Below are 17,428 nucleotides of genomic sequence, written 5' to 3'. Positions count from 1 at the left end.
AGTGATCTCGAGTAATGTTCAATTTTTATGGAAAAAAAGGAGAATTAAGTGATTATTTGTTTGTGGAGAAAAGGAAGAACCTCAAGCATACTTTGTAAAGTTAAGCAAGTCGAAGATCCAGCATGACTTTCATGAAATTTTACTCACATGTTATTGAAACACCACCAAGCAAGTCAGAGACCCAGCATGGAGTGCAGAAAATGTAAAAAAGATTTTGGGTTTGCGGTAAACTTTTTGAAGTCAAGAGAGTCGAAGACCTAGTATGACATTCGCGAAATTTCCCACATGTTTATTGAAACACCGTCAAACAAGTTGGAGACCCAACATGGAGTGCATTGAATGTAAGCATGTACTAAAAAGTACTAACATAGAATTTCAAAATGATTAACGTAGAGTTAAGTAATTAATAGACGAGACACACGCAAATAAATTGAATGTGAATAGAAAGGGATAGAATAGAAGCAGAGAATACACTTAGTAATTAAGGATGCGAGGTTAAAACATGGGGGAAATAAATAAGTGACGAAATGTTTAAAATACACTATGAACTAGCTAGACAATGATAAATAAATAAATAAAAAAGAATAATAGAGCCAAATAGGAAAGATGGTGATGTAAATAGTAGTTTTTACTTGAGGTGACCACAAGGAATGAAAGTGTGCCTGTAAATGGATGTGTGACTAGTGATATTTATTGTACGTACAATTATTTTTTTGAAAAAATGGGCCAAGCCCAAAAAGAAGACATTGTATATGTGGAAAAGGTGGTGTTAATAACAATTTTTATCTTGTTTTTATTTTATTTTTTATTATAAAAAAAGATAGATAACAAATATTTACAAAAAAAAAATCTAAGAGTCTCACCCACAGCCAAGAGTTCACTAACGAATTGAAACTAATCAAATAGGAGACCAAAAGAAAGAAGAGGAGGGAGGGAAGGAAGAGTCGAGGAAAGAAAAAGAAAAGATAAAGAAAGAAAGAGATGAGATGAAAGGAATAAAGGGATACCTAGAGGTCCCTTCCCTTTTCCTAACTATAATGTCGAACGACGTGATGTAGTGAGCTTCTTTCACCTCCTTAGGATTTGTGTCTCTTTTTCTTATTTTTTTACGTGTTTTCTATGTGTTTATGTGTAATTTTTTTCTTTTCTGTAATTGTCTCCATACCTCCTTCTTTATAGTGTTCTTTCCCTTTTTATTATTATTTTGTTCTGTTTTATTTTTGTTCTTTCTTTCCTTTTTTTCCTTTTTCTTTTACTTTTCTCTTTTTTTACTTTGTTTTTTTGTTTTCTTTCTTTCCTTTTATTTATTTTTTATTTTATTTTCTATTCTTTCTTCCCTTTTTTATTTCTTTTCTTTCTTCCATTTTTTTGTTTTTTTTTTTATTTTTTCGAACAAAATTTGGGTCTGACAAGTGTGATTGTAGCCTAGGGAATGGAAGGGATTGAGTTAACTATTTGGAGTGTGTACAACACCTATGATGCAAACAGAAGAAAGGAGATGTGAGGAGAGATTAAAAACTTGATGTAGGTCTATGGGGGTGTCAGGTGGTGCATAGCTAGGGATTTTAATTTTGTTAGGTGTGAAGAGGAGAGGAAAGGGGTGAGAACTAATTTGAGGAAGGAGGAGATGTAGTTGTTTTGTGAGTTTATGGACGAGATTAGGGTCATGGATTTGTCTATGGTTTGCAGGAAGTTTACCTGGTACAGTAGGGATGGGTCTGCCTTTAGTAGGTTAAACAAGTATTTGCTATCTGAAGAGTGGATGTGTACGTGGCCAAATTGCACAAAATGGGGCTTACAGAATGGGTTTTTAGATCATTGTGTTATTCTTTTGAGGGATAAGGAAGTTGATTGGGGACCGAAGCCATTTAAGGTTCTCAATAGTTGGAAACACGTGGAGGGCTACAAGGACTTTGTGGAGTAGCAATGGAGGAGTTTAAACATTTAAGGGAGCCACGTCTTTGTGTTGAAGAAGAACTGAAGGCTTTGAAAGTCAGAATTAAAGAATGGAGAAGGGTTCATGTGGGGAATCTTGAAGGAAGAATCAATAAGGAAATGACTGACCTGAAAGAGTGAGATCTTAAGAGAGAGCAACAGGTACATTCTAATGAGGAGGAAGGGTACAGAAGGGAGTGTGTACAACATATTGTGCAACTGTCTCATATGCGATGTAGCAAGGTTTACCAAATAGCTAAAATAAAATGGCTCAAGGAAGGAGACACTAATTCCAAGTTCTTTCGTAGTTGTTTATAGATGAGATTGAGATGGAATATGATGTTATGTGTGAAGATAAAGGGTAAGAGGGTTCAGGAAGCTCAAAGCATGAAGGATTCTATCTGTGGGTACTTTGAAAAGCATTTCCAAAAGTGTCAGTTGCTTGGGATAAAGTTCTAAGATATGTAATTCAAGAGATTGGAAGATGGGGCACAAAGTAGTCTTATTGTACCTTTCATGGAGGAAGAAATCAAAGAAGTAGTTTGGAATTGAGAAAACTCCAAAAGTCTTAGGCCACATGGGTTTAACTTTAGGTTTATAAGGATTTTTTAGAGACTATTAAGGTGGATTTTGTAGCATATTTGAAGGAATTTTATCTTTATGGAAGATTCCCTAAAGGTGCTAATTGTTCTTTCATTGTGTTCATCCCTAAAAAGGAATGCCTACAAAAGCTTTGAGTATAGACTCATCTCTCTTATTGGGTGCATGTACAAGGTGTTAGCTAAATTGTTGGCTAATAGACTCGGCAAGGTGATACACCAAGTGATTGATGACACCTAATCTGTGTTCATCCAAGAAAGGCATATCCTGGATGAGGTTCTTATTGGAATGAGCTTGTTGAGGAAGCAAGAGTAAGTGGCATGGAAATGATTATGTTCAAGGTTGATTTCGAGAAGGCATATGACTCGATGGATTGGGATTTTCTTATGATGAAGATGGAAGAAATGGGTTTTCTTAAGAAATGGCATGTATGAATTCAAGAATGCCTGTAAACTGCAACAATTTTTGTTATAGTAAATGGGAGTCCATCTAAGGAATTTGTGTATGGTCAAGGTCTTGGGTAAGAAGATCCTTTATCACCTTTCCTGTTTCTGATTGTGGCAGAAGGTCTCAATAATATGTTTAATTAGATGGTGATATGACAAAAGTTCTCTGTAGTGTTGCTTAAGGGGTTGGATAAGCAAATATCCCACTTACAATTTGTAGATGACACTATGATTTTTGGAGGTAAAAGTTAGGTTAATATCTGGGCCATTAAGATTGTCTTTCAATTATTTGAATTAAGTTCTAGGTTAAAATTTAATTTTCATAAGTGTTTGCTGGTGGGGGTGAATGTTCATGATTCTTGGCTACAAAAGGCTGCTTTTTGTTTTGAACTGTAAAGTGGGTCTGTTACCTATGAAGTATTTGGGATTGCCTATTGGAGCTTACCCTAGGAGGTTGGGTACTTGGGACCCAGTGGTGGAAGTGGTTGACAAAATGTTGTTTAGATGGGCTTCAAAAAAACCTTTCCATGGGTAGAAGGTTGGTAGTTTTAAAATTTGTCCTATCAAAAATTCCGGTATATTATATCTCCTTCTTTAAGGCTCTTACAGGTATTATTTCTAAAATTAAAGCTCTTTTTAAGGCTTTCTTATGGGAAGAGGGGGAGCTCTAGGAAAATCCATTGGGTAGCTTAGGAAAGGGTGTGTGTTTCTAAAGAAGCAGGAGGGTTGGGTTTGAGGTGGTTCAACTATACTCTTTTAGGAAAATGGAGGTGGCGGTTTCTGATGGAGAATGATAGGTTGTGGTGGAAGGTGTTAGCCAACATACATGGGGAGGTGATGGGTAATTTAATGGATAATGGCAATAAGGGGTCACCTTGGTGGGGTGCTATGTGGAAGTTGGATATCGGGTGTGATAGGGTGCAAAGAGGGTGGTTCACACATTCATTAGGGAGAATGGTGGGTAGTAGGGATGCTACCTTGTTTTGGAAAGATTATTAGGTAGAGGGTGGGTCACTAAGGAAGCAATTTCCTAGATTGTTCTTAGTTTCTAGCAATAAAGAAGCTTTAGTTGTGGAGATGGGGGAATGGCGTGAGGGAAAGTGGTTTTGGAGATAGGAGTGAAGGAAGGGTTTTTTTTGGAAACGGAACTTTTCCAATTGCTGAAGGATCGAGTGGAGGCCTAGGTTATATGTGTTTCTGACAAAGACAAACGGTTATGAAAGAGGGAGGCTTTTGGATTTTATTTAGTGTGATCTACTTACAACGCTCTGATGGTGTGAGACATTGCGAAATTTTAGTCAGGGGTTTGGACAAAGGCTTTGGAATAAGGTAGTTCCATTAAAAGTTATTGTCTTTGTGTGGAAAGCTTTGCAAAATAGAATTCCTACCAACGATAATTTAGTGCAAAGAAGGGTGTTGTCCAATGAAAAGGTCATGTGTTGTGTATGCAAGTTGGATATTGAATCCTTGCAACATTTGCTTTTTGGTTGTGATAAATTTGTTCAGGTGTGGAATAAGTGTCTCTGTGGTTAGGGTTCTATATAGCTTGGTAGGATGATATGTTGCTAAATATGGAACAATTTCTCATAATTTTGGGGAGATATCAAGTGGACTTGGAAAGTTGGAACGTGATTTGGTATGCTATTATATGGTCCCTGTGGTTGGGGAGGAATAATCAGGCGTTTAACGATCAACAGGTGGATATGGCTAGCATTGTGGAACATGTGCAATTATTAGCTTGGAAGTGACTGCGATATTGCAAAACAGGTTTTGTTTATCCACTTTCATCATAGATTTCTAATCCAATTTCGTGTATACCTTATACTAGGATATCATGATATAAGTTGTGTATAATGTTGTGTTCTAAGGTGGAGGGGATGCATAAGCTGATGATGTGGTATTACTTGCGGGAGTAGGAGTTGGCCTTTATGTAGATCTGTTTGGCCTTTTCTTAGGCGTGTATATACAGGTCTAGAGGTTTTTCTTTTTGCAAGCAAGATGGATAAGGCCTAGAAGAGCGCTTACATAGGTGAAGGCATTTAGTTTTTATTCTGGACTAGTTTCTTTTTTTCTTGTGAATCCTGTTGAGTGTCTTTGTTCTGGGGGTTATGCTGATTTTTCTTTTTCATGGAAAGGTGTGGTATCATCCCTCACTATGGTTTATACTTGGTTTTGTGACCATGTCTTGTGGCCTTTTGTTTTCTTTCCATTAATGAAGTGTTTGGTTTTTTTGGAAGAAAAAAAAAGCATCTTTAATTAGAATGCTTGAGTGGGGTTCTTAAGTTCAAGAACACTTGTTCATCAAATCTACCACTATTTTTGCTTAAGAGTACTTCATGTTGGAGGTTGGGTTCTAGGGGAAAAACTTCCAAGAACTTTATTTTCAAAAAAATATTATTTTTTAATGTAGGGGGGGAGACTTTATTTTTTTTGTGCAAGTAAAATCAAAGAAACCAAATTGGATTCTACCACTAGAGTAAAGAATGACAAAAGTTATTGCATCTTATGTGGTACCATGAGACCCACAAAAAGTGGTCCAAGAACCCAAAATGAATTTTCCACTAAAGATGCTCTTGTCTAGATTTTGCTTTTGTAATTGTTGTAAAAGATATTTTAATCACATTATTAATTTAGTTTTTTATACTTTAAAACTATAAAAATATGATTGTATAAAAATAAAATGAGGGATCCCAAAGCCACCAAATCCAACTCCAACATTAAAAGAAGGATAAAGGTATTTCTAAAATTAAAAAAAGATAAGGTATAAAGAGCAAAAAAAGACGATAAATAACAACACCCATTGCCTCGGTTAATTTTGCCATGGTATTATCGATTTTTAAAATGAGCATGGAAAGACAAAATTGTCCCTAAGACAATTTTCCCCACCCCCCCCTCCCCCGGCTTTTCCCTTCCCTCCCTTTTCCTCATCCATTTCACTATTCTTCTCATTTTTCCTTCATTTTTTCTCTCCTCTTCCTAGGGACAAATCTAGGAGTGTAACAAAGGAAGAACCAATTTTTTTTTACATAAATATTCAAATATTTAAGTTATAATAAATAATAAGTTTTAAAAATATTTGTTATTAATTTTATGAAAAAAATTATATATATGATCTACTACTAGAAAGCTTTTAAACAAATATCAACTCAAAAATATATATATTTTATATGTTTTCCTTTATTAATATTTTTTTAATTTTAAATTTTTTCTCTCATATACACACAAAGGGTCTTAAAGGAGGGGTTGCCCCCTAGATTCATCCTTGCCTCTTCCCCACCTATGTTTCCTCCTCCTTGTGCACCCAATTGCCTTCCTTTCCCTTTTCAACGTTTAAGCATCTCTCATTCAAGACTCTCTAGTGGTAAGTGCCTTTTTTAGGTCAACAAAAGTACAATTCGTTGTTTTGGGTTGAGAGACAATGAAATTATACTTTCATTGTGTTTTTTTCCTTAACAAAATACAACGAAAGCACGATTCTATTATTTTGTAAACAACATAACGAAAACATGATTTTATTGTGTTATGAGTTGTCAGACACAACGGAATCGTACTTCTGTTGTGTGTTTATTTTTTATTTATTTGTAAAAATTATAGAAATTATTGTTTAATTCAATTTTTTTCTCTCCTTATTATAATTTTTAATTGGTCATTTCAGATTCCTTGCACGAAAAAAGCTTCCCATGACTCAGAGGCAGCGACTTGTGACTGAGCGCCAACAACCACATCCACAACTATAAGTATATATCAATACTTTGTTCGTCTGCTTTGAGTATGATATTATTCACTTGGAGAATGAAACTGCTTTCTGTGTGCTTGGAATTTTACAACTGATATTAAATTAAATTAATTGACTTTTTTGTACATCTCTTCCGTGGTACATGCCTTCTAAGCTCCTCTTGTTTGAATTGAGTGTACAAAAACTCATAACCCTAGTCACAGTGAGGAACACTTTAGGCATTGATGCCCACTTCATCTTTCATGTTTTCAATAACAAAAAAGGCAAAAGAAAGATAACCAACACAAGATGAATTGGAATAGAATGAGTAGGTGAAGTATCCAACTTAACTCACATTTGAGATCTCCTTCAACAAGTCGAGGGTTTTCATAACCTTTCCTAATTAGTGTGTTTCACTTGGCAATAGACACCCCCCTTAGGTTGCTTATGCGACCATTGACCAAGATAGCTATCTAACTTCTTTTTTATTTTTTAGACAACAATGAAAATGTCTTTATTAAGAGACAAACACATTAAAGATAAAGAATCATGATAAATTTTAATAGGCTTAATATCATTAGAGATAATATCTGGTTAATTAAAGTATAATCTCTTTACTTAATTTTAATGTAATTATATTTAATATGATAATAAATATTTTTAAAAATGATAAGTTGATTTATTTATATTTTAAATAATACTAAGTACAAGTAAAAAAAATATAATTTAATCTAACGTCAATATGAATCAAGTCTATTAATCTTGATTTTTCTCTCATTGTCTTAAGTTACTTTAAATCTTTTGAATCTTACTTATTATAAATTTTTGTTTTGATTAGTAGGAATAAAAGATAATGTGATTTATAATAACCTATACACGTCACTCACCGATTGACACACTATACAAAAATTATAACAATTTTTATATATTTATTACAAATAAATATACCCAATAAATTTATTTTATTTTATACAGTAATATATCAAAACAAGAGGGCAACTATTGGAACTGAATGAAGCAAGAATGAAGCAAGAATGAAGCAAGATTTCCGTTGGTACTGTGTTCCTCCCTTTGGACTGACTTCAAAGACTCGCTGAATTGATTTCCGCCTATGGCACGAGTGATGAATGAATAAGAAAAATTATAAAGCGCTGTTTGTTGATTGTCATTTCTTACATGGAGGGAACGGGATTTGGTGCAGCGGCACCGACGCCATTGGTTAGGTTGTGGAGAACTGCGTTTTTGACGCTGAGGGATGAAACCCTAACGGTCCCTCCTCGCAATTCCACGGCACAATTGCTCGATAATCTCATTTTCTCCCACTCAGACGCGTTGCTCTCCGCCGCTGCCGAACTTCCTTCTCACGAGGTATCTTCTTCATCTTCTCAGACGCATGAATGCCTGCGAGGATTTTGAATGAACTTGATTGATTTTGAAGTGACATGATTCATGTTTGGATTTTCGTTTTTTTATTCAAAAGGTAGGTTAGTAACGAAACTCAGGGTACGTTTTTTTGATCTAACACAATTAAGTATTAATTCTGGATCTAGAATCAAGTACTCACCGTGAAACCAAACATGTGAACGAACATGTATCTAAAATCTTAGCCGGGATTTCAACGTGATTAAACACGAAACCAAATACGCACTTAAATTATTCACTTTCTACTTGGTTGTTATCATTGTACACCTGATTTGTCGTTTTTTTTTTCTCTCTTAGGTTTTGTCAGACATTTTGTTTATCATGGAATTGGTTGCTGCGACTTCTTCAGATGAAGAAGATTTTACTCGTATCTATGCACAGACTTCACGCCTGGTATCGTGTTTGCTTTCCCTGTTTGGATACACTTCTATATAATTGTAATTATTTATTTATAGGAGAGTATAATAAAAAGGTAAAATGAAATAAGCTTTTCATATGTTAAAAATTAATTTATGCATAAGCTAATTTGTAGAAGCTGTCTCATTTAGTTTCTCTAAAATTAAAAGCTGATTTTTGGTCATGCATAAGCTAATTTTAAGGGCACTTGGTTTGAGTGTTTATTTTCTGTTTTCATTTTCTATTTTCATTTTCAAATTTTCAAGATTTATAAAATATGTATCGAGAAGAAAGTACTCTAAGGCGCTACCACATTTTCACTTCTTTAGAAAAGACTTAAAAACGTTGATGTGTTGTTTTCAGTTTTGGGTCTGTTTTTTTGAAAATATTTTCAGAGAAAATGTTTCCTAAATTTTAAGCAAACATACTTTTACTCTTATCTTTTGTTTTCTTTGAAAATGAAAACAGAAAACACTTCCCAAAGTTTGAGAGAAATTTATTTCACTTTTTTCTTATTTTCTTGCCCTACAATTTAGAGAGAAGTTTAACATTTTTTTCTCTAATTTTGCTATGTTAATATACATGTTTTATTGACAATTTTGTTGGAAATATTTCATAAAGTGATTTTGCTCTGTGTCCTTATTGCAGATTCATGATATATGTCGTTGTGTTTCATTCGAATTAAATTTCTCCTCTTTTAGTAGTGTTCTCAATTGTTTCGGGAAGATGCTGAATCTTTTACTTAGAAAAGTTGCTACTAGTGACGACATAAGTGGAATTTGCAGTACTACTACAATAATTCCTGCCATTGAGTTCTTACAGGCTGTCAGGTTTGCTCATTCTCTGGGAAAGAATTGATGCATAATGTAATCTTGCCTAGGCACTATATACGTGTCTTTGTTTTTGGCGTTGTTAGGCCATGGTAATAGTAATGGCTTTACTTGATAAAGTACAAGAGACACAACATATTTTAAGAATAAAATAGACTCTTGTCTAGTTTTTACTTTTCCTGTTTGAAAATGTTGATATTATGTATTTTATTATTTTGAACTGATACCTTGTTGCTTCTCTATATCTCTATATAAGATAAAATGGGTGATTTTTTCTTTGGACCTTTAGTAATGTTGAATTATGTATTCCATTATTTTAAAATGATAGTTGTAATTTTTGTTGATGCCATTCTAGTTTTCTAATATCTAGTAAATATGAGATTTAAATTGTGGATTCTAGTCATTGTGCTTTATTTCTTTTATTTATTCTGATAGTATATTACTCACTCCGGTCCTTAATATAAGGTACTTGGAGCATAATCACACGGACCAATAAAAATAGTTAATTCAGTTAATTTTATTGATTTTTTAAGAAAATGTTGCTAATACCAATTTTACCCTTATTAATTATTTACTTGTTATGAGTGATGTGAAAACATTAAAGTCTAAGAGTATTATGCACCACTAAATAAAAAGCACAAATACTTAAGAGTATTTAAATGCTGGCAACCTTAGCTCCTGAGTGCACAACTGCACATACTTTTCTTTTAGTGTAGGGTTCAAATCCCCCACTGGAACCACCTTGTGGCTACGGTACCATCCTAAAGGGTCTGGAGGCACCTTCTGTGATACTATTACAAAAGTTTGTAGACCTTTTTGTGTAATTTGATTTTCTTTAAGGTTTTTTAACTGATAACTCATCAGTTAATAATATATTTTAAATCCTTTGAATATGCCTCTGTATTTTACATTTTTCCTAGTTTCTGGTGTCTGTATTTTTGTTTGTTCTGTCATTTTGTGTTTTTAAATATGAATGGGCAAGTACTGCTTATGCAATTTGCAATATGTTGACAATGACCTCTATTGCTTGAAAGGGGTAAATGTTGTTCTACCAAAATTTGAGTTTATACTATTAGTATAATTCTTTATTTTGCTGCTTTTACTGTTAGTACCTTTTGACTTTTTTTTTTACAGTGGTAAATGACTTCTAATTTACCCTGTACAAAATCTGCTCCCTCTCCAGATGTATTATAACTTTATCTCATCGAAGATGGTTGCAGTCTGAAGATACTATACTGGTTAAATTTCTACTTGATGTTATTGTTTGCTCTCATGGTGTGTCATGTTGGATGCTTCGTTCAATTTGTAAAGAAAAATCTACTGCAATTAGTATGAGATTTCCCACAGAGAGAAGTTCCAGTGAATTACAGACAGTGGCTTTTGAGATGCTTGGTGAAGCAATCTCAAGAGCTGGGCCATCCTTCCCTGTTGATATTTGGAGATCGATTCTTGAGGCATATAATACTTCTACCTTTTTTTTTTGTAAAACTATATTCATTCTAGATTTTTTTTTGAACTAGTCTCTTCTGAAGCAGGTATTCAGAAAAACAATGGATGTCTTGGCATTAAAAACCCCTGTTGTGGAAGATAGTGTCATGTCCAGGTAGCCTGTATGTTGGAGGAACTTGGTAGAAGCCAATGATGAAACTCTAAAGTGATTCATGTTTTGGCCATATGTCACTTGTTTATTTTGTTACAAGTCACCGATGCATCTTTTCTGTAGGTTCTATGAATCTTTTCTGTGCTGTCTACATCTGATCCTCATTGATCCTAAATGTTCAGTTTCAGATCATGTAAGTTAAGACATTTTTATTTTCATTTTAATACAATAAAGAAATATGCTATACCCCTAACCGTTGTGACATCCACCCCCCAGGTGTCAGTTTTTGTTGCTGTTCTGCGAATGTTCTTAGTTTACGGCGTTTCTGGTAGAACATCAGGTCTGCTTGTTGGTCATGAGGAGAAGGAGCCTAATAGTATGAATCCCAAGGCAAACAGGGAACAACTGAACAAATCAGATCGTGGTACATATAGACCTCCACACTTGCGCAAAAGGGACAGCTTGAATGTGAAACTCAATAGAGCTAGGCATTCCCAATACATGTCAGATAGTGAGTCTTCTACGGTTAATGTTACATCTTCAGATTCAGAGTTTAGTGATGGAGATGGATCAGCTAAGGAGAGTGGCAGAGTGCAGAACTCTAGGGTTAGAGTAGCTTCCATAACTTGCATACAGGTAAGTTCCAAAACTGTCATGTAACTTTTTACTTTTAGATTTGCTCAAAATTTAAATTGATATTTTTGTCAAGATTCTTAAATTTTCAATAAACTAGGGTAGAGAGTAACAAGTTGGTGACAATCAATGTTGTTAAAAAAATGTACATGGTGCCGCCATGGGGGTGGGGTGTGGCATTTTGGAGCCTCTTTACAATTTGCCATATCGTGTTTTATGGCGCTGTTTGCCATTTCCAATATGGTGCCCGCTATTAATGTTGCGTCCATGGCATGTGCAGCAGCTATGGTGGAAATTGCGGGTTTGTTGAAAATAAGAGGGAAGAAGGGTTTGATTCATATGACCCAACCCAAACATAGGCCCAAAACGCTTAAAAACCCTAAGAAGAAAGCAAAGAAGAGTTTGGGCCATGTAATCTGACCCGACCCAAGGCCCAAAGTGTTTTATAAAAAACCTAAAAAGAATCTTGTATACTAAACCCAACACTGCACCTCTGTATTCTTCGAGTGAGCACCCAATAACATAACTAGGCAACGACCATCACCAGCGGCGATGAGTGACAACCATCCAATAAATTTGAGAGTTAATTACAATGACCACCCTTGTGGTTTGCTTTATTGCACTCGTCTCCCTTCTTTTTTTTGGCATTACTTTTAACCTCATTTGTTAACTCATTGAAACTTCCGTTAGTAAATTTAATAAAAGAAAAAAAAAAGATATTCATTTATGAAAGAAAAAACAAAGGCTAAAAAAAAATGATGTTTAAACAGTGACGTAAAGAATTTTGTTGGTAGCCATTTTAATACTCAATTACATGCAATTTCTTGGGTTTACTTAATTGAACTTTAAATCTTGATTGAGCTTATTGAAATTTAATGTGAAACCATTTTACACACATGAACTTCTCTGCAACCATTTTAACGTGGAGCAATTGCAAAGTTAAAAGGAATGAATTAGGGCATTTTAGTCAAAGAAAATTCATTAAAAACCATGTGCTTCTCATGTGTTATTCTCAAACTTACGTTTCTCACGTCTAAAACATCAAAGGGTGACTTCTGCCAAAAAAAAAATATCAAAGGGTGGCTAGTGATACGGAAAACCAATAATTAGGATGTTTTTTGTTGGGTTCAAAAAAGCACCGCCCAGTGTAATAAAAGCAAACCATAAGGATAGTCATTGTAATTTACTCTAAATTTGACTTCTCTTCCCGTTCTCTACTTCTCTCAATCTATTTCTGCTTTTTCTTTTAACTGTTCTTTTTTTAAATTCTATTTTCCTTTTGCTTGTTCTCTTCCCATTCTTCTCTGCATCTACTCATTTCTTTTTCTCCTTTATTTCATTCTTTTTGAAATTCCTTTTTTAATCTGTTTTTTCTTTGCTTCTCTTGATCTATTATCCTATTCTTTAATTATAAATATTTATATTTTCATTTATTAAAAGTATTATTTTGGTTTTATTTTTTAATGTTTTTTATTTTGTTTAAAAAACTATTATTATTTGATCCTTTTATTTATGCTGTTTTTTTATCAGCAAAGATAAATTATATTAATATAAAAGATAAGTACAACAAGTACTAATATAATTACAATGTTTCAAAAGTGAATTACAATATAAATTATATCAACATAAAAAATGCTGTTTTTTAATTTATTTCTCAGTTTATGTGTGTGTATATATATATCGTCTGCCACTCCATCTGCCATATGTATATGGCAGATTTCTGGCTTACCGCCATAAGCAGCCATCACTCTGCAGAAATCTAACATTCTTAATATTATAATCATCTCAACATTCTAGTGTTCCACTTAGCATGGTAGAAGTGTAGATATTTGTTCTTTCTTATTAAACTTACAAGTTACAAATTCACATTAATATAGATGGTATTATTGTTTGAAGTATGAATTTCAGTGGCAATATTGTCAAACCATGCTAATATACGTATCAAATTACTTGATGTAAATCAAGACATAGTAAAAGCTTGTTTTACTTAAATGGAGCAAAACTCCATTGGGTGTTAGAAACCAATACAACAACAAAGCCTTATCCCACTAGGTGAGGTCAGCTATATGGATCATACAATGCCATTTGGCATGGCTAAAAACCAAAGTCTTAGTAATATTTTTTAGCATGAGATCTTCTCTGACAACTTCCTCTAACGTCTTGTTAGAAACCAATTTTAAAATTGAAGTAAACAATAAAAGCAACTAGAATCATTTTTGGGGGCACAAGGTAATTGTTTCCTTTTATGTTTTCAAAGGTAAGAAAATCAACTTCTTAACTCTTTTAAGTTTCCAAAGATTTTCATTAGAAAAAAAACCGATTCCAAACTTGGAGTTTTTGTTACCGCTTTTTGCCCCTATAATTCATAAAGAAGAGATAAATCCTTACTATTATTATCATTATTAATTTTTAACTTGCTTGGACAACATCATCTATGACAAAATCTTTGCTTGCATTTTTGCAGTGATTGATTAATTTTTTCTTAATTTTTATTTATATATATGTTGGGATGGGAAGGATCTTTGTCAAGCTGATTCTAAATCTTTATCTATGCAATGGTCCTTGCTTTTGCCAACTAGTGATGTACTACAACCAAGGTATGACCTAACCATTCGTCCTTTTATGAGTTCAAACTTTAATCTTTCTCTCCATTTGATGTTGTTTTGTTATTTTCTAACTACATAATTGTTTAATTTGTATTTTCATAGGATGCATGATGCAACTTTAATGACATGCTTGCTATTTGATCCTTGTTTGAAGGTAATGGCATTGATCTTGGTACCTGTGTGTGTAGTTGCTCTGTGCATTTCTCCTTGTGTATTAGTATTTGCTGAACTCAATTTTCTATTTTGAAATTTAATGCTCTCATATATTTTGATATAATATTTTGCAAGTTTCAGACATGTCTTATGATGTTATTCTGGCTTTTTAGTTGTTATAGTTATTTTGATAAGAACTTGGAATTAGAATAGTAAATAGGGAGCCCTTGCTACTTACCAACTGATAGGAACCAGAAAATCATAGATGAGAAGTGAAATGAAAACACTCTACTATTTAGATGGAGGTCTGATCAAGGTGATCCAAGACCTGATAGTGACAACGCATACAACGGTGAATGGTGAAATGGAGAAAAAAAAAGAGAAGTAGCTCTAGGCTTTTGAGAGGCCTATAGTCCAAACTAATTCTCCACTCCCAACACATATCCCTCCTCCCAGCTTATATTCTCTCTCAGCACATGCACCCCCTCTAACTTTCTGCCAGCTTGGCATTTAGTTTCACTTTCCCCCCCTTTCATTTCACTTAGGTTAGGTGCATCACACCTCATTTTCTTGCCTTACACCTGCACTCTGCTTTCCTCTTCTTTCATAATCTTTGGTGGTCTTCGGCCTTGGGTTTGTATCAAATTTTGAATCAATGGTTGTTGTGTGGACTTTTGGAGTCGATCCCTCGTTTGCTCATGACTGACTGTATTCTGTTCTGCTCGCTCATTGCAACTTCCCCCCATGCAATGCTTGTTAACTTTATTGCTCAAGCTGTAGTCTTCCTAGAATTCATCCCCTTTTCCTTCATAATGTTTCATCCCTCTTCCAAACTTCTTGACATAATGATCTTAAGATCATCTCCAACAGCCCATCCAATTGCATTTCCTGGCATGTTTTCAACATAGTAGTTCAGAGGATATCTCCCACCTTGGCCCATGATATGTCCTTGATTGTTTGATTTGAACCAAATTTTTCTCTACCTCCACCTCGCTTTCATCTTCCTTTTGAATCTCTTCCTCCCTAGTCTTGCTACTGCCATTGCAGTTGTATCCCCTATTGTTCTCAATGTCCATTGCTTATGTGTCCACTGCCTCAATTTTTTTGATTTCCAGTTTCCTCACTGTTGGGTCAATGTTTGACTATGGTTAGAGTCTTTTCCATCTCCATTGTTTCAGTTTCTGTACCTTCGTCTTGGCTTCTATTTTATAGCCACCTAGGTTTTAGTTCCTCATCCTGGACTCAAATTGGTTGATCCAGATCACTCTCTGGCTGGAATAATTTGATTACTTCCCTAAAAGTGTTAACAAAATAGGATTTGGATTGTTGAGCCAATCACTATTGATATACTTGATCATTAGAGCTAATTTTTCCCATACTAATTTCCTTAGCCAACAACTTCTCTCGAACAAAGTGGCAGTCAATTTCTATGTGTTTGGTTCTTTCATGGAATACTGGATTAGGAGCAATATGAAGTTCTGCCTGATTATCACAATATAGTTGCATATGCTGAACCTCACAAAATTTAAGTTCTTGGAGGAGTTTTTTGACCCACATCAGTTCACAACGTGGCTCTGCAGAAGATAAAGGTTCATCAAAAGGAAGTGAAGTCTTTATAGCTCATGCGGCAAATGAAACAGGAATCAGCTTGGGACAACAGCAGAAGACATTACAATATGGGCCTAATTTGGGCCTGACATCTACTTTACTAAATGAACCTGCAAATCACTTGGGCCACACCCCCCCTAAAAATAATAATGAAATGGGCTGTAAATGGCAAGTGTATTCTCGAGGAAGCTGGTCCCAAAGGAGACATCATAGACAGGAAGGGCAACTAAATACCAACCAGGAGAAAGAAAATGACACACATGCAGACAGCAGGAGTAGTGCTTCTAACAGTGGGACAAAGGACATCAATAATGTTCTCGAGGTGGAGGCAAATACAGAATTTTTACAGGCCCAGGAAGCAATCAACATGTGGGAGATGATTCAACAATTGGGGGTGACTTTGGGGAACACTGAAGAGGATCAGCAAAGCAGAATTTTAGAAAAAATAAGAAGAATGGAGGACAGGGATAGGATGGAAGCTGAGAAGTTGGGAGCAAATATAAGTGATCCATGAATATAGCCTCATATAATGTCAGAGGTTTGGGGAGGGGAGTTAAATGGGCTGCAATAAGGAGATTGATCATCAAGGAGAACGTTCACATGATGTGTATTCAAGAGACTAAGAAAGAAACAATTGACAAGCCCTTATGTCAGGCTCTATGGGGAAGTGCTGATGTTAAGTGGGAAATGCAACCTGCTAACAACTCAGCTGGTGGTATCCTTTGTATGTGGACTGAAAAAGAATTCAAATTACAGAATAAGTTAACTGGAAATGGTTTCCTCTACCTGGAAGGGGAGTTTATTAGAGAAGCTCAGAAAGTATGCATTGTTACCATATATTCTCCTTGTGACATACATAACAAGAGAATATTATGGGATACAGTGAGGCAGCTGAAACAATCATCCCAAGTAGGGCTGTGGTGCGTGCTTGGGGATTTTAATTGCATAAGGAATCCAACAGAGAGATGTGGAAAATGTGAAAGGCTTTATGGAGACAACAGCATGCAAGAATTCAATGAATGAATTGATGATTTAGAGGTCCTGGAGGTTCCTTCTGTGGGAAGACAATTCACTTGGTTTAGACCAAATGGAGAGTCTAGAAGCAGATTGGATAGGTTCCTAATATCCTTTGAGTGGAGGGACAGATGGCCTGAAAGTGTGCAATTTACCTTGCCAAGGAATTTCTCTGACCATTGCCCTATTCTACTTAGACCTAAGGACGTTGATTGGGGTCCTAAACCCTTTAGGACTCTAAATTGTTGGTTAACAGACAAATCTTTCAAGGAAGTGGTACAACAGTGTTGGAATTCTGTCCAAGTTTCGGGATGGGGCGCATATGTATTAAAAGAAAAATTCAAGAGGTTGAAAAACACAATAAAGAGATGGAACAAGGAACAATATGGAGACAGCTTCAAAAAAGTCCAGAACCTGGAAGTTGTACTAAATAAGTTGGAGGAAGACACTCTAAGTGTCTTATTTTAGTT

The 17,428-nt window shown here is 34.9% G+C and overlaps 1 protein-coding gene across 3 annotated transcripts in view; it reads left to right on the top strand.

The window, feature by feature from the left end:
* Positions 1-7,677: 7,677 nt before the first annotated feature.
* Positions 7,678-17,428, top strand: part of LOC100778359 (HEAT repeat-containing protein 6) — a 91,648-nt gene continuing 81,897 nt past the window's right edge. For 2 of the 3 annotated variants that reach the window (XM_041016580.1, XM_041016579.1), the window contains exons 1-9: positions 7,684-8,064; positions 8,416-8,511; positions 9,163-9,344; positions 10,528-10,798; positions 10,880-10,947; positions 11,068-11,137; positions 11,221-11,580; positions 14,095-14,174; positions 14,286-14,337. In XM_041016580.1, coding sequence (XP_040872514.1) covers positions 7,873-8,064; positions 8,416-8,511; positions 9,163-9,344; positions 10,528-10,798; positions 10,880-10,947; positions 11,068-11,137; positions 11,221-11,580; positions 14,095-14,174; positions 14,286-14,337 — 1,371 coding nt within the window. In that variant the 5' untranslated portion in view covers positions 7,684-7,872. Of the gene's footprint in view, positions 8,065-8,415; positions 8,512-9,162; positions 9,345-10,527; positions 10,799-10,879; positions 10,948-11,067; positions 11,138-11,220; positions 11,581-14,094; positions 14,175-14,285; positions 14,338-17,428 lie in introns of all 3 variants that reach the window. The other variant, XM_006581858.3, reaches the window with a different exon arrangement.

This window comes from Glycine max, chromosome 6 (assembly GCF_000004515.6).
Source record: "Glycine max cultivar Williams 82 chromosome 6, Glycine_max_v4.0, whole genome shotgun sequence".
Taxonomy (NCBI): Eukaryota; Viridiplantae; Streptophyta; class Magnoliopsida; order Fabales; family Fabaceae; genus Glycine; species Glycine max.
The sequence above is the reverse complement of the archived record's forward strand: the minus strand, read 5'-3'. Positions and strand labels throughout refer to the sequence as shown.